General features: G+C 44.6%; 1 protein-coding gene across 3 annotated transcripts in view; it reads right to left on the minus strand.

The window, feature by feature from the left end:
* Positions 1-27,025, minus strand: part of LOC146800038 (uncharacterized) — a 268,500-nt gene that overhangs the window by 131,195 nt on the left and 110,280 nt on the right. Inside the window, exon 8 of one of the 3 annotated variants that reach the window (XM_085620940.1) lies at positions 14,602-15,598. The exons of the other annotated variants lie outside the window; for them this stretch is intronic. Within the exon in view, the coding sequence (XP_085477066.1) occupies positions 14,763-15,598 (836 nt within the window). The 3' untranslated portion in view covers positions 14,602-14,762. Of the gene's footprint in view, positions 1-14,601; positions 15,599-27,025 lie in introns of those variants that run through there. 3 annotated transcript variants of the gene reach the window in all.

The following is a 27,025-nucleotide window of genomic DNA, read 5'->3' on the forward strand; positions in this document are numbered from 1 at the left end:
ATATCTTAAGCGGGTTAGACAAGTCCATAGGGGATTTAGAGACATTGACACGGTCATTTGAATAAAGCTGAGTTCTAAAGGGAGTGTTAGCTACAGTAGGAGAATGATCAACTATATTGGAAAGTTGATCCATTGATGTATGAGTGGAGTCACGATGGACCCCACTTATTAACTAAAATTTCTGTATGGTTTTTCCACTCTGCTCACGCCTGTCAGGACCTACTATTTGCACCTTCCAAACTTGCACAGGAGCAGAACGACGAAAAGTCCCAATGCCCTGCTCAGAACACTTCCTGTTTGGTTCTCAATCTCATCACAGGTAAGTTCCTAAGGGGGGAAAGGGGAATGGGACAAGAAGAGACTGCTCCAAGGCCTGCCTGCTGCTTCGGGACTTCTTCTTGGTCTTCTTACAGGTCTGCCAACAATAACATCTATTAAACTTACTTCTAACTTGTTTTCTTCCTTACTGCTTCCCTCTACCCGAGTCCCTTATCTTACCAGGTTAACTTGGATGCTTGCTACTCTTCTTACTTCTCTTTTCCATTTAACGTGGAGGAGAAGTCTTCACTCTATTCTCTCCTTGTTTGGGAGGTCATGCTTCTCAAGATCACCTCATCAGCCCTTCACCGGAAAGAATAGGGATATGGTAAGTTTATGATGCCGTTTTATTGTTCACAGATATGTACCTTCCTTTTCTCTCTCTTACTTACTTATTTGAGAAAAGAGTGAGGCGGTGTACTTGGAGTTCTGTATTGCCAATTTGGTCTGGATGCAAGAATCTTCTAAGAGGATTTGGGTAAAGTACTGTTACTGCTTTAGTGGAGGAAACTTACTTCTGGGTTTGTCCTATTTATTCCTCTAGATTCTTTTACTGAGTGGGATAATCGATTTGAAGGGAAGTGCTTACTGGTGTTTATTTTCTGGCACCAATCACCAAGAAAAGCTTCTCCCTGACTTGGTTTAGAGTTTTTATTGATTTTTTCCGAGTACGCCCTCGAGAATTATTTCGATTCCCTCAGAACGTCCTGAATTGTCGGAGCTGAATGTGACGCTTGCCTCCGCTCCTAAACTCCTCAGTACAGAGAAGTTATTCAGATTTAAGAAACCCGGCCGATGCGACGTTCAGAACATACGTCAGCGTCTGTCTCAAGGAATTCCCCGAATGCCTTTAGTACTCCTCAGACGCAACGCTTGAAGGGCGCGCTCGCATCTGAGGTGACTCGAAATTCGTCCTTATGCTGAAAGGAGATACAGATCCTTTCAGACGCTGCGCTCGAGTTTGAAGCGCACGCGACTAAAAGTCTTTCCTCAATATTATTTTGAAAGAGCTACCTGTTTCTGCTCGTGCCTACATTAACAGTTGTCATTTAAAACAAAGCCATTACATTCCTCTAGTGGTTTTGCACTTAGTTTTTTTTACCCCTTAACTGACAGCAATCTTTTTATCACAGGAATTAAACATTGAATGCCTAAATAAACACACTAACCTTTATCTGAAGGGGAGGTTATTAACCGGCGAAACTAACCCCACACATTCGCAAACTACCCTGACTGACTACCACGACGCAGGGAATTCAGGTGTTCTTCTCTCAGCTTCTTCAGTGAAGTGCACAGTAGAATGTTGACACACACTTCACCAGGTGTCAGAATTCTAAGAGACTAGACTGCTAACAGCAGAGTGCTGAAGCAGTGTGTGCATATTGGCAGCCATCTTAGAATTCCATCGGTGCCAACATGCACCCCAGCTTAGTGGATTGAATGGCTTTTGATAATCTTGCGAAGGGGAGATAGAAGCCAGACATGCGTTACCAGGAGGAAACCTCTTGTGGGTCCTGACAACGCCAGGCTATTGCAAAAGAGCTGTCATGGATATTTCTCATAAGTCGCAATAAATAAAGTGTGATATTCATTTTCCCCCAGAATTTCCCAGAGGTTGACTTGCAGGATACAATTAAATGCTCCCTTTGTCAATGATTTTTATGTAAAGCAAGACTATTCTCAGCTGAAAGGATTTATCAAAAAATAGATGCTGCCTTAATGTCTGATTGATTGTACTAATTCATTACTGAAAGCCAGCACACACAACTGTCATTGGAAACTAACTTACAAGGAAATGGAACACAACATTTTGGCTGTGAAAGATATTAGCATGGCATGAACTGCACCTAAAACTTTAGGCAGTACTTGTACTGTCTCTTCGAGACATGTTGTATATACTTGGTGGGGTTACAGCCTGTCCATTGCTTTTCATTTGTTTCTTTCAGTGTCCTTTAAAAATCCTTGCTTCCAATTCGTTAATCTTTCCTATTTGTCCCTCCTTTTCGTCGGTTGTTTAATTCCACAGAGCAATGCCCCATTACTTGTAGCCTTACACTTGTCCCATCTTAGCAACTGTAAAAGGGACTAATTTTTCCTTTATCTAGGAGCACCTCACACAAGCGCTCAATGTTTTCAGTTGCTCCAAGCTCCAATGTCAGGCAGCTGCTAATATCCTGTTATCGTTTAGAGTTCATGGGGGGTGCGTAGCAATTTTCAACTACTCAAAATAAAAATGTTCTGCGGTGGATGGGTCTACCAAGTTTTTGCATTTAAGCAAGCGTTGTGCACTAAATAACATTTACAATTGTATGCAGGCTGCCTCACTATATCGGTGAGGGTAGCAGAAGACACAGAAAAGGGGCAAGTGCTTGCAACCGAGTCCATAGTGCTGAAATGTGGCAGCCATCTTAGAAACAAACTACCACCACTACTGTGAAAAGCAAAATGTAAGGATTCTGCCAACCCCAAGCATAATTATCCTATTCAAATTCAGCAGTCTCCTAATATTCGATGTAAAACACTATCAGGCTGCAGTAGCAGTCTCTAGCAGCTGGAAACACCAACACAGTTCAGTACCACACGCCAGAACTAAAGGTCTCTGCAAAGTCAAAAACCAACACGGGATTTGTAGAACTCAGTTGTGTATCGATCTACGGTTCCGTAAGGGATGGTACTTCTTTCTTATATCTGGACTTTGGAGTACTGTCATGTGCTGCTGGGTTTTCTTCATTGCACCACTAAACCTTTACTATTAGTACTGTCAGGATTTGGCAGCCTTTTCTGCCTTCTCAGTTTTCACCCAGCAAGATCACTTATGTTTTAAAGGGGATTTTTAACAAGGTCACTAACCAAACTCCTCACTATTTATTCACACGGTTGGACCGGGGAGTGACTTTCATTTTCAATAATAACTGTGTCGCACTGTTTAAGGAGCCAGTCCAGCTCTTGCTTACAATCCTTCTTGTGCCGACGTTTCTCCTTATGCAGCCCATAGTAATTTATCCCTTTGTTTGATCACTAACGTGTTTAGTGTTTCACCTCTGAGATAGTGTGGAAAGTTGTAGACCCTATTAAATGATCTGTAAGATCTCACCTTGTGCAGCACAATTTGAGTCTCACTTTGTGCTGTACATAGTTATTCGGTTACTCTATGGCAGTGTTGTGCCAAGGCCCGGCGAGTGAACCACCAGCACTGCATGTATCATGGAGCAGTACCGCAAGCTGCTACTAGAGGTCCCTACTGATCCAGGCACCAGCACTGCATGTATCTTGGTGTAATATCGCAAGCTGCTACAAGAGGACCCTACTGATCCAGACACCAACACTGCATGTATCTTGGTGTAATATCGCAAGCTGCTACAAGAGGAACCTACTGATCCAGGCACCAACACTGCATGTATCTTGGAGCAGTACCGAAAGCTGCTACTAGAGGTCCCGACTGATCCAGGCACCAGCACTGCATATATCTTGGTGTAATACCGCAAGCTGCTACTAGAGGTACCTACTGATCCAGGCACCAGCACTGCATATCTATTGGTGTAATACCGCAAGCTGCTACAAGAGGACCCTAATGATCCAGGCATCAGCACTGCATATATCTTGGTGTAATACCGCAAGCTGCTACTAGAGGTCCCAACTGATCCAGGCACCAGCACTGCATGTATCTTGGAGCAGTACCGAAAGCTGCTACTAGAGGTCCCGACTGATCCAGGCACCAGCACTGCATGTATCTTGGAGCAGTACCGAAAGCTGCTCCTAGAGGTCCCTACTGAGCCAGGCACCAGCACTGCATGCATCTTGGTGTAATATCGCAAGCTGCTACAAGAGGACCCTACTGATCCAGGCACCAACACTGCATGTATCTTGGAGCAGTACCGAAAGCTGCTACTAGAGGTCCCGACTGATCCAGGCACCAGCACTGCATATATCTTGGTGTAATACCGCAAGCTGCTACTAAAGGTACCTACTGATCCAGGCACCAGCACTGCATATATCTTGGTGTAATACCGCAAGCTGCTACTAGAGGTACCTAATGATCCAGGCACCAGCACTGCATATATCTTAGTGTAATACCGCAAGCTGCTACTAGAGGTACCTACTGATCCAGGCACCAGCACTGCATATATCTTGGTGTAATACCGCAAGCTGATACTAGAGGTCCCGACTGATCCAGGCACCAGCACTGCATGTATCTTGGTGTAATATCGCAAGCTGCTACAAGAGGACACTACTGATCCAGGCACCAGCACTGCATGTATCTTGGAGCAGTACCGAAAGCTGCTACTAGAGGTCCCTACTGATCCAGGCACCAGCACTGCATGTATCTTGGAGCAGTACCGAAAGCTGCTACTAGTGGTCCCTACTGATCCAGGCACCAGCACTGCATGTATCTTGGTGTAATATCGCAAGCTGCTACAAGAGGACCCTACTGATCCAGGCACCAACACTGCATGTATCTTGGAGCAGTACCGAAAGCTGCTACTAGAGGTCCCGACTGATCCAGGCACCAGCACTGCATATACCTTGGTGTAATATCGCAAGCTGCTACTAGAGATCCCTACTGATCCAGGCACCAGCACTGCATGTATCTTGGTGTAATATCGCAAGCTGCTTCAAGAGGACCCAACTGATCCAGGCACCAGCAGTGCATATATCTTGGCGTAATATCGCAAGCTGCTACTAGAGGTCCCTACTGATCCAGGCACCAGCACTGCATGTATCTTGGTGTAATATCGCAAGCTGCTATAAGAGGACCGTACTGATCCAGGCACCAGCACTGCATATATCTTGGCGTAATACCACAAGCTGCTAATAGAGGTCCCTAATGATCCAGGCACCAGCACTGCATGTATCTTGGTGTAATACCGCAAGCTGCTACAAGAGGGCCCTAATGAGCCAGGCACCAGAACTGCAGACTGATACCAGATTCCCCAACCGAGCCAGGCCACAGAGCAGTACCTCAGGTTGTTGTTACCAGAGGTCCTAAGAAGTGACAATCGAGCAACGCTTTAACACTAGTTAAAGCTATATGTGCTGCTTACTGGTCACTATCGTTGAAAGGCCCAGCCTTCATTTTGTAGCATACCTTACCTTACCAGCAAAACAGAACCTTTTTAGGTCGATCCTAGGCAGCGTTTGCATTGTCTCTTCGAGACATGTTGTATATATGCACAGTCAATTATGGGCCCTAAAAAGATGAAAGGCAGATGTGGCATTACCTGCACTGAAACTCACGACCTAGACAAAAGTCACAGTAGGCATCTGGAGCAAGGGCTCAGCTCACTCAGATGTCTTGCCAGGGACACACACCAACACATCTTATTTGTATTTCGCTCAAATAACAGCACTGCTGGACATATTTTAAACTCCCATTTCTCTTTCATTTATAACCAGCATGAATGCAAAACAGGTAGTATTCAGTGCTCTTTCAGAACTCCACAGCTGCTTATTTTCCACCTAAATCTACATAGAAATACATACTTTAAAAGATGTAATTTAGCAATGCAGCATAGCTCAATGCCTGGCGACACAGCAATAACGAGCTGCATGGTTACACACTTAAAAGGTCCAAAGGGCAAGACCTACTGGCTATGCCAATGCTTGTTGGAATTTTTAGGCAATGTGTAATTGATGGTCAAAAAAGTTCCCTGATGGCGAATGGAACCCACCCATTTTCTGTGTGTCCCTCTACCATGTCAATTTCCACATAGAACAAGGAGACGCCACCTATAGAAATGTTCTTTGCCACAATCATGAGTAATAATTTTCTTATTTTGCACTCTTGAAAAAGCTGGTTTTAGAGGCACTGTTCTCCAATGGTTGTGATCTTTAATGACCAATAGTTCTCAATAGCTCTCAATGTCCCCTTTCCTTTCCGAGTCTAGGCCACCAACCTGTGGCGTTCCGCAGGGCTCGGCCCTCCCTCCATTCTTGATTCATGTGTAAATGCGTCCTCCTGGGGTCCTTTTGCATTAGTTGGGAACCAAATATTATCTATACGTGGTTGATACTCAGGTGACTTTTGATCTTACTTAACTAAATACTCAACAGGTTTCTGATCAAACAGTTTTTCTGTTGAGCTCGTTGTGATCTACAGGGCAGTGGTCTAAATCCATAAAAAACAGAGATTTTCTTCTCTCTGACCATCAGTAGATTTGAAGTGTCTTGGTGCCTGGAGAACACTGTTCCCATTCTGACCTCTTCTAAAGTAGTTCGTAATCTAGGAGTTTACGCAGATGATGTACTGTCCCTGGAAGCCCATGTGACAACAGTGGGTTAAGTTTCCTTTTGACTGTAGCCATTTAATCTTTGATTCAATTAGTCGGTTCATCCAATGTCCACTGACCCTTTGCCTTGTTTAGCGCAGAGAAGCCTCTGCGTATATTGTACTTTACAAGACATGACATAACATACTAGTGGTAGTACAATTGAAGTTCTGTGCAGTGTATCGGTGACAGTGAAACTGGTCCGTTTACAGTTCGCCATGCACTCATGTCATTAGGATGTAAGTGGTGGTTCACTTCTGGCTCAGTGCGACTTACATGCTGGGGACTGGGAGAGGAAGGGGTTGTGGTTGACTGTGTCGAAAGCAGTAGAAAAGTCTAAGAGAATCAGAACTGCTCGTGACCTCACAATATTTATACCAATAAATAACAGGAGCAGCTTAACTTTAACTAAAGGTTTTTGTCAATATACATATTTATGCATAATATACATACAGGTATAATATACATATTCAACCCCCCCTCCATTCAGAGCACGCTACTGACCAGTGCTGCATCTTGGACCACACATCTCCCGTTTCAGGGTTTCAGGGTATCACACAAGGCAGCCAAAAGGAGGCGGCCACCTTCTACATTTTACAATACCGGAGAGGGAAGCCAAACCATCCAGTGCCTCCTCGCGATGCAGCTTCCATCGAGCATACCCGATAAGCCTACAAAACTATCTCCTCTGCTAGACTCCGAAAAATAAAATAAGATGGACAGACCTCACAGAGGAGGTGGCTAAGCAGGAACCAAGGCTCATGAGGCATGCCCTGGTGAAGACCAGCCACAAGGTCTAAGCTAGGTTCTTGCACGAGGTTACAAATATAACGCAGTGTCTTCTCACCCTTGAGATATGGAGGATGTTATAACCGAAGTGGATGGGTAGGACCTGCTGTCCAAACAGCCAGTCAGAGGCTGGCTGCTGCCAGAGGCCCCTCCCCTGCACTCCAATTGGGTGAGCTCCATTAGATGCCTCATCTGCCTTGAAGAAAGTGGGATTGCTGTGGAAGGACCACTAACTACTAAAAGGATGAAACACATCATGTAGAAGAAGTGCCGCAAAAGGCCTAATAAGGGTGTGGATAGATCACTCAATGGCCATACACCACGGTGCAGCAGGTTAGATCAATGGAGTGTATATGATGTGAAATCAAGTGATAATCATGCCACGTATGCCAAACCTACTCCCACTAATATATGTTGGGTACTACGTGGCCAAATGTGAATGTGTGAAAATGTCACCGGGCAATTGTATCTAGTACTTGCAGTTTTCTATTTTTTTAAATATTCTTTCTTATTTTCCAACTATTCAAACAAAACATTGCACCCTCAGCTATGTCTTGTAACACAAGCAAATTGTGTTGAAACCATTCAGATACCCAAATACTCGAATCTGACGTAACAATAATAGGGTATCGCACCCCTCAACCCCCATCTTTTTCAACAATGTTTTACCAGTGTTTATCCACTTGGGTGTAGCCCTCCGTGGAAATTTGGATGTGAATTCAATTTCTTCACAGAGACATTGGTTGATACATCACTTTGGTAACGGAACAGGTTATATAAGAAGGAATATCATTTGCAGCGGGTTTTGCCATGTGATGGTGAGCAGGGTGAGGCTCAGCGTCTACAGGGGACCAGCTTTGGACATTAGGAGTTGTATGCAATGTTCTCAGAAGCCAGGAGAGCCAGCAATTTAACTTGGACTATGTTAATGTCTGAGGTGAAATTATGCTGAGTAACAGTGTACAGGTAATCTCCAAATGTAGGCAAAACCCATGGTCACCAATATCTCCTGAGAGAACTGGAAGCCACACTGTGACGTAAGTGATCATGTGTGCAACAACAAATACACCATAGATGAAAACAAAAGGATGCAGCAGAACACCAGGTTATGCGTGATTTTCAAGAAATATGGAACCTGCCTTTCTTGTGAGCCATTAGTTCACAACAGCATTTGAGAACATCAACAACTTCCCTTGCAAGGGGCACTGTGCAGGAGGAGGAGGAGGAGGCTGGGGATCACAAACAGCCTTCCACCAGCCATGCTCTGGCCCCCATCCCAGGTTCTCGAAGCCGGCCAGCAAAGATACCTGTGTTACTGCTCCCGACCCTACGCTCACTGCTCCTTCCTGGCCACATATGCACCAGCAAACACTTCCTATAAATGATTTGTTGACAGGTGTGAGTACGAATCAATATCTAACCCAACATGATATCCTGAATGCGGCCACGTGGCAATGACCATGTAGAAGCAGCAGAAACACTAACACCAAATGCAGTTACAATGTCATTTACTTGACAGCAGTCATAATGCATTGAATCGTAGTACTATGGTAAAAGCACAGGTGATCTCCCATAAAAATGGCATGAATTCAAAGTATAAACAAACAGGCATTAACATGAAAGTGAGGATAAAACAGATAAGGTCTCATATGTCTCTGTGAAGCAATGCGGAGCCCCCTTGCTAGCTTTAACCGAAACCAGCACAGCAGAAGCACGGACACATTTCGGGTCACAACAGCGATATGCACTACCCTACATTTGAGGTCTCGCAAATGTCCAGGTGAAACAGCCTTTAAAAACAAATGATCTGGCAATCTTTCTCCTCAATCGAATGGGTAGACTTCGATATGTTCATCCTGGTAGGTTTCAATCTTAAGGGTTGTTGGTGGGTGACCATGAGAAGCAGATGTTCGGTGTCCATTCATGACCCAGGTATATATCTCAATGCCTTCTCCTCTTCTCCACTTGTGCCTTGGATCCCATCCAGTGTCCAAACTTCCAACCAAAAGCTTCCACCTTTATTAGTGATGTATATGTGCCTAGCATGTTGTGCCAGGGTGCTGTTCCTCCAGGAAATGGTCCTAAGCCTGGTTGAATAACAAGGCAAACTGGCAATATATCTAGCTCGATTTGAACATCCTTGGCAACATGTATGCTAGCAAAGGCTACCTGTCTAAGACGCTCTCAACAAATGCAGCATGTCTACACACACATACACACACACACCCACACCCACACACACACACCCACACACACCCACACACACACACACACAAACACACACACACTTTACTGATGATCCACACTTTTTAATATTTACCTTATTCAATTTACAAAAGCTTAAATCCAAATAATGTTCTTTTTACATAAGCACAATACATTGTACAGTTCTCATAAATGTTTTTTCCACCTCCTGCAAAGCACAGTCAACGTGACTGTGTGTAAATTGCCAAATAGAGGTTTACTTCCACATGCTGGTGAGCCATCTGCTGTCCTCATTATAAGTTAGTACTAAAATGCCTCAATATTTAGCCTCATGCCTTTAGCACCGTCCCTCTAGAGCTTCTAAGAAATCCCAAGTCAAGAGCGCCTTAAACCGCAGCAAAACATTTCAAGGACCTCTAATCTGGAAAGCACAGCCTCCAGGAAAGTGCCATCGCTGTTGCTGTTACTGCCTTTATGATCTACAGTGCCCTCTCTACTCACACAGTGCTGTTGCCACCACCTGCAACACGCAGGGTGCTCTTATGCCCCCCTCCATCGCCCCGGCCTTGATCGCCACCTTCATTGCTGCTACCTCTGCTGCCATCACCTTCATTACCCCTTCCTCAGAAGGTTCCACCTCCTTCACCCCTGCTGCCACTGCCCCTGCTGATACCACCTTCATAGCTCCTGCCACTGCTACTACCTTTATTACCCCCGCTGCCACCGAAGACCCTGCAAGAGCGCCACCTGTCCATATTACAGACCCCATCACCCTTCCTACTGCCCCTTAGTCTTCTGCCACCACCTTCATAGCCGAAGCTGCTGCCGCCTCCATCACCCTTGCTACTGCCTCTTCGTCTTCTGCCACCACCTTCATAGCCGAAGCTGCTGCCGCCTCCATCACCCTTGCTACTGCCTCTTCGTCTTCTGCCACCACCTTCATAGCCGAAGCTGCTGCCGCCTCCATCACCCTTGCTACTGCCTCTTCGTCTTCTGCCACCACCTTCATAGCCCATGCTGCTGCTGCCTCCATCACCCTTGCTACTGCCTCTTCGTCTTCTGCCACCACCTTCATAGCCGATGCTGCTGCTGCCTCCATCACCCTTGCTACTGCCTCTTCGTCTTCTGCCACCACCTTCATAGCCGATGCTGCTGCCGCCTCCATCACCCTTGCTACTGCCTCTTCGTCTTCTGCCACCACCTTCATAGCCGATGCTGCTGCTGCCTCCATCACCCTTGCTACTGCCTCTTCGTCTTCTGCCACCACCTTCATAGCCCATGCTGCTGCCGCCTCCATCACCCTTGCTACTGCCCCTTCGTCTTCTGCCATCACCTTCATAGCCCATGCTGCTGCCGCCTCCATCACCCAGTCTCTGCAACGGCCACCTCCATCAGTTTATCACCTCTCCTGCTAACTTCCTTCACCTGCCTCCTGCTGCCGTTTCCACACCCTTACCTCTGCTGCCACCGTCTCTGTCACCAGCACCCCTGCCATCCATTACAACCGCCATAGTCCTATAATCTACAGCCATATCTGCTGTCCCTGTCAGCTAACTTCATTGCCCCATCTCTCCTGAGATCAGCTCCATCACCCCTACTGTCTCCAACTCCACTCTTCCTGCCTCTATTGCCACCAACTCCATCACACCTACCCCTGCCACCGCCATTGCCTGTGGTGCTTCTATTGCATTTATCAACCCTAGTGTTGTTGCCACCCCTCCATCGCCCCTGCCTTTGCTACTACCTCCTGGGTGTCGGCATCCCCAACCACGTCCACTGATCCCTAAGCTCTGGCACCTGGCATTGCTACAATGATGATTGGCCAGTAGGGGGCTGGCAGGTATCCGCTGCTCTTCGGAGGCTTCAGCAGGGTATGAACCCTAGAATCAGGACTCAGACGATGAGTGGGAAGAGACAGATGGCCTTGCTTGTATAGCAGGGCAGGTTGATCATTGCACTTTTTGAAACGGAAAAAAAGCGAACAGTCATAGAGGCAGAACATGGCCTACAACCTCCTGAGGGTCAGCGAAGGCATTGCATCACTCCCTGAAATGAGGAATATCCTCTGGAAAATGAGGAGTGCAGAGCGCAAAGAGGCATAGGTTGGCAATCAGACACTAGATACAGGTCTCCTTAGCAGGACAGGAATAGGTGTGCTGCCTGCCTGATGTTATTTTCGTTCTTCTTTTGGTTTCCAAGAGCTCCTGCCCCATTGACTGATTTTGCACATGGAAACTTGTTTCAATCGCTGACAGCAGTAAGTCACACTTTGGATAGTGGTGTACTGCTCTGCACTGCTTGAGTTTTCTGTTGATGGATTATTTTTTCCACCAGAGAGCACTATTTTCTTGTGTATCAAATTGTGGAAGCAATAAGCCCAACCAGGTGAATAACGCTATATTTTATCTTCTTCTAAGGGTTGCTAAAAACGAAGGGCCTATCTAGAGTTTGGCAGATGGTGTTCGTCGGCATGGCAGAGGACATTAAGTCTGCCATCCGAAGGGTATTCTGCCTGCCAAATTTAGAAATTAATGCTTACCCGGCTGTCATCTCTGTACATTGAAAGGAACCGCGGACACAGCAGTTCCTTTCACTGTACTACAAGTTTGGGGTACGGCCACCGTCAGATTTGATGGCCGCCCATCGAACAATTAAAATGTTTTTGTTTTTCAAAAACAAACTCACAAATTGTCTGGTATGTAAGATGGAGGGAAACCATGCCGCCAGGAGGAGGGACTGTTAAGGAAGCAAAAGGCCATACATGACTTAACTCAGCAAGTTGAACAGGGACAACTGGCCTTGATGTTTGCTCTCCAGATGTTTCCTGGAGTTCCTAGAGGTAGTGAAGTAACCAATGACTCATCGCAGCAACTTACTTGCCTAGGATAGCAGAAGCACCACTCTCCTACCTCATCCACCTCCTTCACCTCCCACTCCTTGTAGCCGACCATGTAGAAGGTTATCTTGTGCTGCCTAGTTGCTTGTAGCAGGATCACACTAGCGTATACAGGAATGGGTTATTTGGTGTTGGATGGACATAGCTAAGAACAATTAAAGAATGTGTTACATGGTGTCAGGTGGGGGTAGCTGACCTTCCAGAACACCAGGACTGTTGATGTTCGGGTGGGAGTTAGGAAAGGCAGCTAAAGGATGGGTTGGTTGGGGTCAGGTGGGGTTTAGTTAGAGATGCCAGTCAGTGAAAGCAGTTAGGGGATGTTAGGGTTGGGGGAAGTTGGATATAACAGCCGGGGGACAGAAATTGTTGGGGTTAAAGTTTGAAGTAGGACGTTGCGAATAGGACGTTAGTTAGTTAGGGTTCCGGAAGGGGCTATCAGGGCACAGGTTTTGGGTTAGTGCGAGAGGTAGATACAGGCAGCTAGCGAATGGGTTAGATGGGATTGGTTAGGGGGAGAGCTACCATGGGACAGGTGGTTTGGAAGTAGAAAAGGGCAGGTTGGGGTCGACTGGAAATATGATGTAGCTGTCTGGGTAACAGGATTGTTAGGGTTAATGTTGGAGGTTAGATAGGGCAGCTCAGAGGTGGATTAGTTGGGGTTCAGTAGGGGATAGGCTGCAGTAGCCTAGCAACAGGGATTCTTGAGTTAGCATGACGGGTATAAAAGGTCAGCTTCAGAATGGGTTGCTTAGGGGTGGGGCTACCAGGGGGCAGAGACTGTTGGAGGTAGTGTGGACGGTAGGTGGTGCAGCTAGGTAAAGTGCAGGTGGGTTTGGATGTGGGTGATTCGACAGGGCACGTTGCACTTACACATTTTTTGAGTTCAAACATGTCTTGCAATGTTTTAGGAGAAATGTGTTCTGTTGTGTTAGGAGTATGTAGTAAATTAATTTAAATGTGTGCGTGGCATTTGCCAAGGGGTCATGGTGTCAGGAGGCTGATGTACGCACAGCAGCCATATAACAAGTGGGTACGGTGCAGAAAAGAACCGGAGAAAGTGAGTATTGGTGTATACTACATATATGACCCATTTCTTGTGTATCAAATTGCGGAAGTAATAAGCCCAAATCATGTGGCTTTGACTGGTGTGCTAGTGGTGCTCAGATGTCCACTGTTGAGGTTTTCAAGATAGTGGGAGGGAGCAAGCATTGGTCCTTGTGCACGAAGCATTGAAAACCACAGGGAATGGTATTTCCAGGATGCTAGTTTACCAGGCCCTTAGAACTTCAGAACTCTTGGACTGGGTTCAGGAAATGGTGCTCCTTCACCAGTTCCCACGTTTTCTACCATAGAGGTCAATTTCCTCAATGCACTTTTCAACATCTTTTTCTAGGGGATATGTGCGTGGGGTGTGGAGACTACCGATATTATTAAAATGGCCAAATTGTTTCTCTAATGCAGCCTTAAACTCCTGCCTACTTCTGGGTCGGAATCCAATTTTTTTTCAGTGGCCTACTGTATTAATGTTTTTTCATTTTATGCATGAACATTATTTTCTATTTTGACTTTGTGCTGGTGCTTGTTTACATTTAGTATTGTATACCCCGACGTTCCATTTAATTCAACTGGAATTTCAACTATCCCATAGATTTTTGTTCAATTCTTCTGCTTGGGGTATTTTTGCATGTGGTACACTCATGGCCCATAATAGGAACTTTAGTGAAGTAGAAGAGCTACATTCCTTTTCCAAAACTTTGAAGATCGCCCTTTCATATAAAGCTCCCATGACAGTGCAGTGAAATGGCTATCCATGTGTGGATTCTTAGGAGACACAGCAAGAATAGCAAAGTTTTACTTCTCAGTTGATTTCTTGGTGTATTAGATGATATGGCTTCTGAATAAAGGTTTACTCATTTTCACGGGTTTGCTATGTAATCACTCCTGTGTGCTATGTGGTGCATTCTAGCAAATCTTTTTTCACAGTCAATGCACTGAAAGGATCTGGTAACTATGTTTAGTCTTCGATGCATTAGAAAAGTTTGCTTGTGGGGAAATGATTTCTCACACTCACAATTACATGCTGCCCTACAATCTTAACACACTCAATGTACAGAAAGGGTCTCTCTCCGGTTTATAATATTTTATTAATAAGGTTTATCATTCCAGTCCCGCTCTTATCACTCACTGAGCCGTGACAGGGCCTCTCAAGGGTCTGTTCTTGGATGGTCCTGAAAAATGTACATTTCAATAAAGCTTTCCTCGCACTCACTGCAGTGATGGGGCCTTTCTCACATGTGCGTTCTTTGGTGGACGAGGAGAGTTTGCTTTTGAGTAAAGCTTTTCTCACACTTCATGCACTGATAGGGCTTCTCTCCTGTGTGTATTCGTTGATGCTTCAGAAGAGTTTGCCTGAGAGTAAAACTTTTATCACACTCATTGCAGTGATAGGGCCTCTCGCCTGTGTGTGTTCTTCGGTGTCTTATAAGAGTTCGCTTATGAGCAAAGGTTTTCTCACATTCTGTGCACTGATGAGGCCTCATTCCTGTGTGTGTTTTTTGATGTTCTATAAAATCTGACAGTTGACTAAAGCTTCTCACACAGTCCGCGCACGGATATGGCCTTTCTCCTGTGTGGGTTCTTTGATGGTTTAGAAGAGCTTGCCTGTAAGTGAACCTTTTCTCACAATCAGAGCACTGGTAGGGCCTCTCTCCGGTATGTGTTCTTTGGTGCGTTAGAAGGTTTTGCTTTAAATTAAAACTCTTTTGGCACTCATTACAATGATATGGCTTCTCTCCTGTGTGAATCATTTCATGCCTTCGAAGGCTTTGCCTTCGAGTAAAGCTCTTCAAACACACAGAGCAGTGAAAAGGCCTTCCTCTTGTATGAAACCTTTGGTGCCAAAGAAGACTCGACATTTCAGTAAAGGTCTTTCCACACTCGGTGCATAGGTAAGGCTTCAGTTTTATTTCTGGATGAAGTCTTTGATGGGCCAAAAGAAGTTCCTTCCTGTTAAAACTCTTCTCACACTCTGTACAGGTGAAGTTTCTCTCACTCTTGTAGACTCTTTTTAATGAGCAAGTACTGGACTCTTTCTCAATCAAACATCCTGTCTCTGATTTGCGCGCTGAAGAATGAAAAGAAAAGTAAATATCATGTAAGGGACAGATTTGATAAAATAAAATTTTACATAACTTCATTATTACAACAGATGTTGGAACTGATGATAAAGGGGGAGGATGACAGCAAAGGCCTCCAATTTGATGGTGCTGAGCTCTGCAATGGCAGAGGGGTAGATATTGCTAGATAGGGAGAGAGCAGACAGAGGAGATGAGATTTGTGGGGTGGCCAAGGTGGCAATGGGGTCTTAAGGGCATGAAGAGAGTACAGCTGAATCATTTATGTGCCATAGAAATTATGCTCCCAAATTCTGTCAGTAGAATATGCCCATATTCAGTGTTTTCAGACCTGTCCTGTGTTTGTCACTGCAGTGAACACAACAATATTTGAATCTATTTACTTTTTTAACATTTATCAGCAGATCACAAGGCTGTGAGACCCAAGGTGTGCAAAATAATTGTGTTGCCACCCACAGTAGAGGGTGGTTACTACTCCTTCATGTCAGACTATGAGCAGACTGACTCTTGGCAAATGGACTCTGATCTCAGGAAAGAGATCTTTTATCAGCATTCGTGGAGAGGATAGGGACTTCCAAGACTCTCCTTTGTAAATTTCTACCCTTCCGGTAACTGGAAGGAGACCTTCAACCATCCCATGGTGTGTGGTACACTCAGCGTTGTGTGCGGTATGTTCCATCTATGATTCACTTGTATATAGGAGATCAAAAGAATATTGTCCAGGATGGACACAGTGCCCTACACCAGTGGACATAACCACAACACAAATTTAGTTGCTGGGCCTTTGTCCTACATCGGATAAATGCCAAACCATTTGCGTCCCATGCACTGCGCATGAGTTTCCAATGTAGGATGATTTGTGTATTGACTAACAACTCTGAAGATCCTGTCTAAGTCTGCCCAACACCGGGCACTTCACTGAAAAAAGATTGCCATTTGGCTAGCCCTTGCTTTTCGTGAAGGCCTTCCTTGAGCACGCCTATGAACTTCTGAAGGAGTTCCTGTCTGCACCAGCACAGAGAAATGTTTTGCAAGGGGCATGACCCAACTGCTACTGTATCCCTTAAACGGCTGGGACCAAATCCTAGAGTCCAAAACATGCCATCTTCTGTAACCTGGAGAAGAACAATAAGTACTACCCTTTCAAATGAGAGAAGCTGACCCCCTGACTAAGAAGAGCAGTGAAGGCGCACCTAGCACACCCTTGCATGAAGGGCACTTTGAGGAGCCGGGCCAGTTAGGAGCTAGGAAGACCTTGTAGCCAAAAAAGAAAGGCCACTGTCGCTGCACTACCCATTGCCCCTGACAGCGCTGCCAAGGACTGTACCAACACAACTACTAACCATCACACCCCTACAAGTGTGACAATACAGACTATTCCAGGCCCCAAGGCGCTAAGAATGGCAAGGGTGGGGAGTATCAATCATTGTTAAATTATGTTGAACTAATAAATAACTCTGGTTGTGCTTGTCTGCAAATGAGACAAACAGCACCACCATGTGGCATACTGTCATAAGTTCCGCTGCTGACAAGTGCCAGTGCCGAGCACCGGAAACCACTGGCTCAAATTAAGAACTGAATATATAAAACAATTCATAGAAGTTATATTATACATTTTAATATGCAGTTACAGTACAGAGATATAAGCAATTGGATAGCAAGCTTAATTTCCATCATCATGACTCTGTGAATATTATAAACATATGGTTACTTTCAAAAAGAGCATTGTAAAGTTTGATTACAAGTTAGTAGAACAGGAGTAACAGTTCTGAATCCCATTTGTCATACAATATAGAGTAACCAATAACGTATAGAAGAGACATAAGATGAGAACAGCAGCAAAAAGTTAATTTTCGTCAGTGGAATTTGTGTCACTGAGTGTAATCTAACATAACAGCTCAGTAAAATTCCGAAACAAAATTTAAGAAATTAAATCTTATCCGTCTGATACTCAAAACCTCACCTATGTTAAACTGAATACATAGCTCAGTGCCGGGGGGGGGGCAGCTATTTTTTAAATTCTGTTGCACAGGACCAAGCCAAGATTTTTTTTTTAACCTGTCCAACCAGAAACATTGTAATCATTAATGTAATTGACAAAATGTTTTCCTGGGTAAGGCTGACAGAATTTCACGCACAAAGTTAAACCAAATGTAATGCAACTCAGCGTGATACACAGATTTGCGTTAGTTTGCATCAAGGCTGTGTTCCATGGGTGGTGCATGTGAGCTCCCGTGCACCCACCCATGTATTTAGACACAAATCTACATCTAAAAATACTATAGACATGTATTTGCACCAAAATCTTGCACCTCCCGGAGGCTGGTGAAAGAAGGAGAAATATTTTTATGTCTGCTTGATTTTTTCTCTTTGCATGTGTACTGCGTTTTGAAGCACAAATGTTAAGAGGAAATTGCCTTTCAGCATAGAACCGCACTACTTCTTTGTAGATACGGCACAGTTTTGGCCTAATAAGCTAATGAAATGCGGCGCAGCAACTTTTGTTGCTGCCTTGCATTACACAAAAACTTTGCCATTCTGGGCCCAAATGACTATTGCTGATAAATTTCAAAGGTCAGAGAGGACAAGTAAGTCAAACAGCATTTTAATTGGCCAAAGAAAGCTTGGTGACCATATCATCACATCCTATTTTCACTAAAGCAGAGCTAATAGACTTCTTGGCGGGAGGTGGGTTAACCAACAGCTAAAATATTTTCTGTCATGCCCAACTGTGACAGGTCAGTATTTCTGCATTGTTCTGACCGATTTAACGCAGCTGAGGCCATCTTGGTTTAACAGACTCAGAGCAGATCACAACTCTAACATGAAAACTGGTGCCTTAAAACAAGCTTTGCCCTACATAAACACCGCATATATACAATGTTCTTATAGCGCTGGTGAGATAAGTCCCCATTAAGGTGCTTTTCTGAAATTCATCCTCTCTTTTGTAATCATCACTGAAGCAAATTCCCAGATAGTAAAGAAGGACCTTCTCTCCAGCCGCTGTCCATAAACATGAATATATAGCGGTTAAACAGTTTAATCGGAATGGTACACAACATATTTTGTTTTTGTTTTATTAATGTCATGACCATCATTGCTGCAAAAATCAGCAAACCTCCTGCACAGGTTAGACAGGCCCATGGGTGACTGAGAGACAAGGGTAGACCCATCAGCAAAAAGCAGAGTTCGAACAGGAGTGTAATCCACAGAGGGACAAGCATTGTCTACGTAGGAAACGTACATAGTTACCCCAGTGTGAAACCCCACAGCTCCTGAGGTTTCACCCGCCCACCTCCCCAGAGTGCACAGCCTTTTATTGACATTTCGAGAACTTCACACTTAAGCCGTAACTTTTTTTCTACAAAAGATATATTGGACAGAAGTGTGTCCTTTTTTGCACCCAAGTTGTGGATTCTAAAATTATCCTGGGTTTGCGGACTATCCAGCGGTAAACTGAGAAAATAGCTAAAATCTCATGAAAGAAAAATGGATAGAAGGGAGCCTATACATTTATTAAATGAACTCTAGATAGTGATTTTACGAAAAATGGTTATTTCTAAGACTCTCAATTTAAGGCTACTCATGCAGCACACATGTTTCAAATGGCATTTTTCAAAACATGTTTGTTCTTGCATCATTGCCTTGCATTTGGAAGCCAAAATAGACAGAAATTCAATTGATAATTAATGTTACACTATTCTAGGTTCCCAGATTTCTCCCGATAAAAACAGTAACCCACTTCTGTGGGTGGAGTGTCGCTTGCGACCGGACAGGCCCCAAAATCCAACATGTAGACACCAAATTTAGTGACGCCTGGAAGGTCGTGATCAATCGCCTACTTTATACTAAAGAGTGGGATAAAGGTCTTGTGGAAATGTGTAATATTTTACTTAGCATAAGCGACAGCCATTTTGGCTGTGGTGTCCATTTTGTTTCCTTCGTAATTCTCCCGTCCTCTGGTGCTCGTCTTTTCACTCTGCTTGTGTTATCTATTTTAGTTGACTTCCTGACTCAGCTAAAGCAATGTACTTGCTGAGGGTTTGTAGCTGCCAGTGTACCTGGTCCCAGATGTTAACTGTCGACCATTTACTGATGCCATAAGCATTCCTGCTCCCCCTCCCACTTTGCTAACCACGTAGTTATTCATCTGCCCTTGTTTGCTGATAACTATTTCTAAAACGTGTTCTTCCTATTTCTGTTCACATGCTTACATTGCAGAAAACCAGTATAAAAGGGACGATGGTTTGTGAATTCAGTGTAATACTTCCTGCAGCACTTGAGAGTGGTGTGTGGACGTGGTCCCACTCATGAGTGATTAATAAACTTGTTATTATTCCAACTCCAGTGCCGATCTCTATTTTAATGGTCACTGGACCCGTGGACAAGAGGGTGACCCTGCACCAGTGTGCCCACTTTTAGGCACATTTCTACAGTTGGCGCCCGACACGTGGGGCCCCATCGGAGACGCGGCCGTCCGAAGGAGTGGTCTCGACGGAGGATCGAATTATTACGGAGGAAGCGCACTGCACGAGGAGACCTTGTCTTTGCAGGCCGACGTGATTTTTCTGGTTTTCCCGATTTGACCCTCTAGGTGGTGGCCGGTCTTGACTGGGGTTTTCTTTGGCAAAATTCTGTAGTGACCATTAGGTCGACCAGAGATTGTCAGGTGGGAGTTGGAGACTTCTGTTTGGTAAGGTCGCTGAAGCAGCACTCTTGATTTGTTTGGCCTGGGCTTTTTGTTTAGATTTGTTATTCAATCTTTGCAAAGTTTGAAGGCAGGTAATGTGGAGATTTTTTTCCTTTTGGAATATTTGTTTGGAGTATTAATATTTTACACAATACTTGTAAAACATGCCTGTTCTCAGCACACTCCGTAGGTGGTGTTGCTGCTCTGGTGGTACCAAAGTAAGCTTGGAACAAAGTCAGCCGGCTCCCCCAAAAGGGACACCTAATAGAGACATGTATGTCAAATATGGTATTTCTTCCATAATGTACGGTCCACTATGGAACAAATACACAAAGAAAGATTCCGATCTGCAATGACCAGTGAATGGGTCATTCGATAATAAAAAAGTTCAATATGTGGAGCAGTGTTTTTTTAAAAGAAAAAGTAGACAGGATATGTTTGATTGTGTGCGTATGTGGGAGAAAGAAGTGCGAGAGAGAGCGAAGAGAGCAGAAGCTATAGCAGAAAAACGATATATCAAAAAGTGCTAGAAAAAAAAGAAAAAAATAGAAAAAGGAGATAGGGAACGTCGATTAGAGGTAAATGGCCAGTATCCTATTAGGCATCCTCTCTATTCCCTACTTGAAACGTCTAAGGATGATTGCATCCTATTAGAACGCCCCCCACCCCCGTATAAATTTCCTACTCCAAGTGCCCCTGAGGATGAGGCTTCTGACGAGGAGCATTCTTCTTCAGAGGATAAAGATAAGCAAGATGGGCGTCAGACTCGCTCTACTTTGACTAAAGCAGAAAAAGATGCATTAAAAACCGCTGCTAGGGAGGAGGCTCGTTGGCCTCACGCTGCATCGCTCATTGTAACTATGGTTCAACAGTGGAAAAATACAGAGCAATTTTATTTTATAGAAAAATTCGCTTGGGAGGTAATATTTTATTATAGACAAATTTCTCAGGAATTAGAGCAGCTGATATAAATACTGATTATAAACGATTAACAGATGAGACTTTTCCTTTTTCGGACCTATCTGATCTGATTAGACGAGTGGCTAAAATGCGAGACGTAACATTGCGTTTAGGAAAGGAGCCATAATCAGCTAGAAAACAGAGAGGTATAGAAGCAGTTCAAACTCAAGTACAGAACGTAGATGCTCCGGTGGATGAGGTTGAACCCAGTAGTAGTATAGTTACTGTGAAACCTATGCGTGAAGCTGCACCCCTGTATTTTCCTCCGAAGGGTGCGGGAACGAATGATGATAAAACTTCGGATGATGCAATGGGATATTTTAAATACAATTGGGTTTATACTCCTTGGAGTAGAGCTGATGTGATGGCTCTTAAAGCTGCTTTGCCCGAACCCCGGAAAAATCCTGCCTCCTTCTATGAGGAGGTGGAAGCATCCATTAGCTCCTGCACTATAACCTTGCCAGATATTGATATGTTCTTTGGGCTTATTTTGCCCCCTGATATGTGGAGAACGATACGTAAAATAGATCATAATGTAGCCTATGGTGATACCTGGGAACATTTAGAACAAATAGATGCGGAAAGGGAGCCTGCGCAAAAACCTCAGAAGGAGATATTAGATCTTCCTAAAGCTATTGTGACTAAGTTAAAGACTCTCATACCCCCTAAGAAAATAGATTGGACTACGTTAGCGTCCTGTAAAAAGAAAAAGGATGAGTTAGTTTCTGATTTCTTTTCAAGATTTTAAGAGACATTCCATGATTTTAGAGGTCAGTCAATGGCCGATGATACATGTAAGCATTTGTTTGGCGATAAATTTGTCGCTAATATGTTACCGGAAATAGCTAGTCGCTTAAAGGCCAGCGAGAGTTCTTGGACCATGTCTTCCCCAGTTTCCCTTTTGACTATGGCCCAATATTATGAACGACAGAACAGGAAGCGACAGGCAGGGAGGATAAGAAGGTTAAAGAATTAAAGACCAAAGTTATGTTGGCTCAAGTATATGGTCCACCATTTAGGGGAGGTGGAAGAGGCGGACTTGCAATGTATACACCTGGAGTGCCCCCTCTCTTTGAGCAAATTTGTCCCCTGATCAGTGTGCTTATTGTAAAGAGACTGGGCATTGGCGTTCTGAGTTTCCTCTTTTGCGAGGTCAGCAGTACCAGCGGGGAAGGGGCAGTATAAGAGGACACCCAGGGAATTCAGGAAACAGGGGAGGTACAGGAGCTTGTCCCAGGTTTGAAGCAGTTGAACAAGGACCAAATTACTCTAATACTTTTGATAGACGAAATCAATATCAAATGTCTGATTATTCTGCTGATGCCCTTGCAGATTCCGATTATGCATAGGGATGCCTAGGATGGGGTAAGGAACCGGTTGAGGTGCCAGTAGATCAAATGGGTCCTTATGTTGATGCAAAACATCTTGGGATCTACCGATCGGTTTCTGGTTGATACAGGGGCTACCCGTAGTACTCTGTCTAAACAATTGGTTCCTAGGGCTTCTCTGTCAGGCACAATGATAACATCGATAGGATTCGACGGGACACCTACACCTAGCCCGTTTTCACAGCCACTTGAATTCGGACTTGACAAATTCACTGCAGCATGTCCATTTTTGCTTTCTCCTAACACGCCGGACAACACTGTGGGTATCGATATGCTTAAATATTTTCGTGTTACAAAACGTTGCTCTCTGGAAGGTGTGCGTGTTATTTTAAATAACTATTATCCAATGGTTGAGAGATCCTGTCTTATCAATGAGGATGCCGCTCTAGAGTCTTTACCTAGTGTGAAGAAGGAACACTGTTATTGTTACCATTTCTTGCCTCCCATCATCACAAAGTCTTGTGAAAGAAATTGCAATATTGTAGACAGCAGGTTACCTATTTAGGTCACCTCCTGTCTAAGGAGGGACTTGCACTCACACCAAACCGCATTCAGACCATTCTAGACACTCCTGTACCCCGCACTCAGAAGGATTTTCGTGCACTGATTGGCCTCACTTCTTTTTGTAGGCAGTTTTTTGCACATTAATAAACCTTTGTTGGCCCTTTTGACTAAAGACACTCCGACTTCTGAGGGCCAGAGCGCCTTCCAAAAGTTACGCCAAGCCCTTTGTTCTGCACCAGTATTAGGTACCCCAAACATGTTGATGAGTGACTATTTGTCCCAGTTAACTGACAGCTTATCTTCTATTTATCAGCAGGTGCGGGAAGCTCTTCCTTCGTGAGCCCTGCTGTGCTGACAGATCACCGCAACATCCTGGTCACCGAGAAAAGACGAGCTGCGTCACCTGAAAGACCTGAGGAAGTCTTCCCGGACCACATGATCCCTGGTGCATCTAGATACCTACTTTGATCCAGGAAGAAAGACATTTCATCGCAGAAAGAGACTGTTTGAGCCACTGTCCTGGGTGGTTAAAGACTGACTACAAAGGGGGGTAGCCTATTAGTGACAACTCGTCTCAACGTCAGTGAAGAAACCAACGCCTGCCCAGGACCTTAGGGCATCACCTATTTTGTTGTTTGCCGATGAAAATGAGCTCGCCTAAGATGAAGGAGATCGCTGCGACAACGTACAACGGCTGTACAATAGGCATCTTTGGTCTAACTTTGACTCCTGCCATCATCGCTACTGTAATGTGGGTAGTGGAGGAAGTAATGCCTGGAGCCTCCTTACCTAACAGTACTTGCTGCAAAAGAGCACCATCATTTTGATTTACCGCACCATGAACAGGGATACCGGCAAAATCTGAGAAACAATTCATTTCTTCAAATGTTGCATCAGACACACCAGCTAAGCAAGATTCTTTTGGCAAGATTCCGTCTCATCAGAACATAAAAGGAATCCCGTTGTCACCGCTCCCATTCTCTAACAATGGCTCATGCCCAGCTTGGTTCAAACTTCTATATGCCTCTAATGAACAAAGAAGATGGAGACCCACAAGCAAAAGGGACTGCTTTAGAAATGGAAGAATATAGTAAAGGAAGTGCAGCAACAAACTATGTGTATCCAAATTCTAAGTCAGCTAAAGGAAATGGACCCCTTGTTATCTCTGTTGCCATGACCACTGGCCCCCTTTGTGTACAAAGTACAGGTGATGTGCCAGTGGGCCACAGTAACTGTACTACAGTGTTGCAGATGTCTACGAGAGGACGAAGCAGCTTCCTTGCATCACGTCACACTTATTTTGTTTGTGGAACTAAGGCATACTACTTCCTACCTCCAGGCTGGTCTGGTACCTGTTACATAGCCTTCCTTCTACCACCTGTGTTTTTAGCTCCCCAACCTACCATCAAGATTTGCAATTGTTCAATCACCATGCTGGTAGTAGGGGAAAACGTGCAATCAATGTCTCTGTAGTCTACCAGACAGAGACCACATGGGAATAATATAGACTTTAACAGAGGGTTCTTCTTCTTTGTTGGCTTAGTACAGAACAGTAAGCTGGTCCGTTGCCTCACCCGTACAATGGAAGCAGTGATTAATCAGACAACTGCGGCCTTAGGGAACTTGACAGAAGAACAAGCATCGATCCGTATGGTTGCTTTGCAGAATAGACTTGTTCTAGATGTTATTCTGGCTGATCGAGGTGGAGCATGCCGTATCATCGGATCCAGCTGTTGTGTCTTCACACCGGACAATTCACCTTCTGTATATGCGGTCATCTCCAAACTACACAAAATAGCTACTTAGATACATCAAGACTCAGGAACATGGACTTGGGCTGGATGGTTCTGGAGCATATTTTCTGTATGGAGTCTGAAAATATCGTCTGCCTTATTCATAATTATTGCAATTCTCTTCTCTTGTTGTTTATGTATCCAATGCGGGCCAATGCTTTGTTCCCTCTGTATTTCCACTTGTACTACTTGTCTACCATCTAAGACGAATATCCAAAATGTAAATGCCCGTTTAGCAATAGACCGAGAAGTCGGCGATATTATGTTAATTGATATACATGATGTTTATCGTACCCCTTTTGAAGCATAAGAAAATGTCCTAGCTTATGCTAAAAAGGTCGTCTGTGGAAATGTATAATATTTTACTTTAGCATAAGCGACAGCCATTTTGGCTGTGGTGTCCATTTTGTTTCCTTCGTAATTCTCCTGACCTCTGCTGCTCGTCTTTTCCCTCTGCTTGTGTTATCTATTTTAATTGACTTCCTGACTCAACTAAAGCAATATACATGCTGAGGGTTTGTAGCTGCCAGTGCACCTGGTCTCAGATGTTAACTGCCGACCATTTACTGCTGCCATAAGCATTCCTGCTCCCCCTCCCACGTTGCTGACCACATAGTTATTCATCTGCCCTTGTTTGCAAATAACTATTTCTAAAACATGTTCTTCCTATTTCTGTTCACATGCTTACAGTGTGGAAAACCGGTATAAAAGAGACAATGGTTTGTGAATTCAGTGTACTCACTCTTGCAGCACTTGAGAGTGCTGTGTGGACGTAATCCCACTCATGAGTGATTAATAAACTTGTTATTTATTCCAACTCCAGTGCCGATCTCTATTTTGTTGGTCTCTAGACCCGTGGACAAGAGGGTGACCCTGCACCAGTGTGCCCACTTTTAGGCACATTTCCACAGTCTGGCATATCCTGGAAAATTATTGCAGAATGCCGGACTTCAATAGTTTTATATGCTCCACAGAGCCTACCTTTCTCCACAGCAGATTGCTCAGATATTACTGGGAGCCCCTGACATCTGGCAAAGATGCAGAGTTCCAGCTGCCGACAGGAAGCATGTGGTTTGGGATTGGTCCCTACTGTGCTCCTTCTGGGATGGCATACTTGCCAAACTTGAGAAGGCTACAAACATACGGGGGACAAGATCCTGGGAGATGGTAGCTCTTGGGATTTAAAACAGGTCCCGCACACCAAAGACTGTGCGCATTTCTTTTGGTTGAGGCCTGGCTTCAGCTGCTATGTCGCTGGGCGAGACCACAACTCTCCATCAGGAGGAGGGGAGGGGTCTCCACAACTGGCCTATAGCCTAGGACTGGGATGAGCTGCTATCTAGACTGATTGACCCACCCAATTTCCCTCCTCCAAATACAGCGACTCAGTGGCTGAGTCCTACAGTGCCCCCTCTAGGTCCTCAATCGATTGCACTGATTTCCATCCTCATATCCACCATACCCCTGCAGAACAGTTGGGATGCGCCTCTCTACACAAGGGGGTGGCTCTCCTCTTCCCTCTGCAAGACCATCAACACCTGGTCATCATCTGTCTGACCGTTGGAATAGCCTGCTGTGCCCCAAGCCCCCCCAACACCTGCATGGCTCCATTAGCTATTGCTTTGGTATGATATGCATGTTGTAAGAAACAACAATAAAGATGTTTAAAAAAAACTATGTAGAAACCACATTTTCCCATGAAAACAGACCCTTATTTGGGATTTGGGTAGCAGCGGTATTTGGGACTGAGCTCGGTCGCTAACCAGGGAAAACAACTAAACACAGACATTTCAGAAAACTAGATGACCAGGACAATCCAGAGTGGTAGGACTTGTAGGGACACAACAATATTTTTCTTGCCCTGAATGCCTTGCAAACCTTCAACTTTGCTAAAAGATGCATTTTTCTCACATTTCTGAGAGGCAAAGTTCCAGAATCCACATAATTCCTATCTTCCGATGTTCCCACACTTCTCTCAATGAAAGCAGTGTCTAACTTGTGTGACTGGGCCTATCACCGCAGACACAATAGGCTCCAAAACAAACAATTGAAACATCATATTTTTGCTATGAGAATTGACCC

This window comes from Triturus cristatus, chromosome 8, assembly GCF_964204655.1.
Source record: "Triturus cristatus chromosome 8, aTriCri1.1, whole genome shotgun sequence".
In the NCBI taxonomy this organism is placed as follows: Eukaryota; Metazoa; Chordata; class Amphibia; order Caudata; family Salamandridae; genus Triturus; species Triturus cristatus.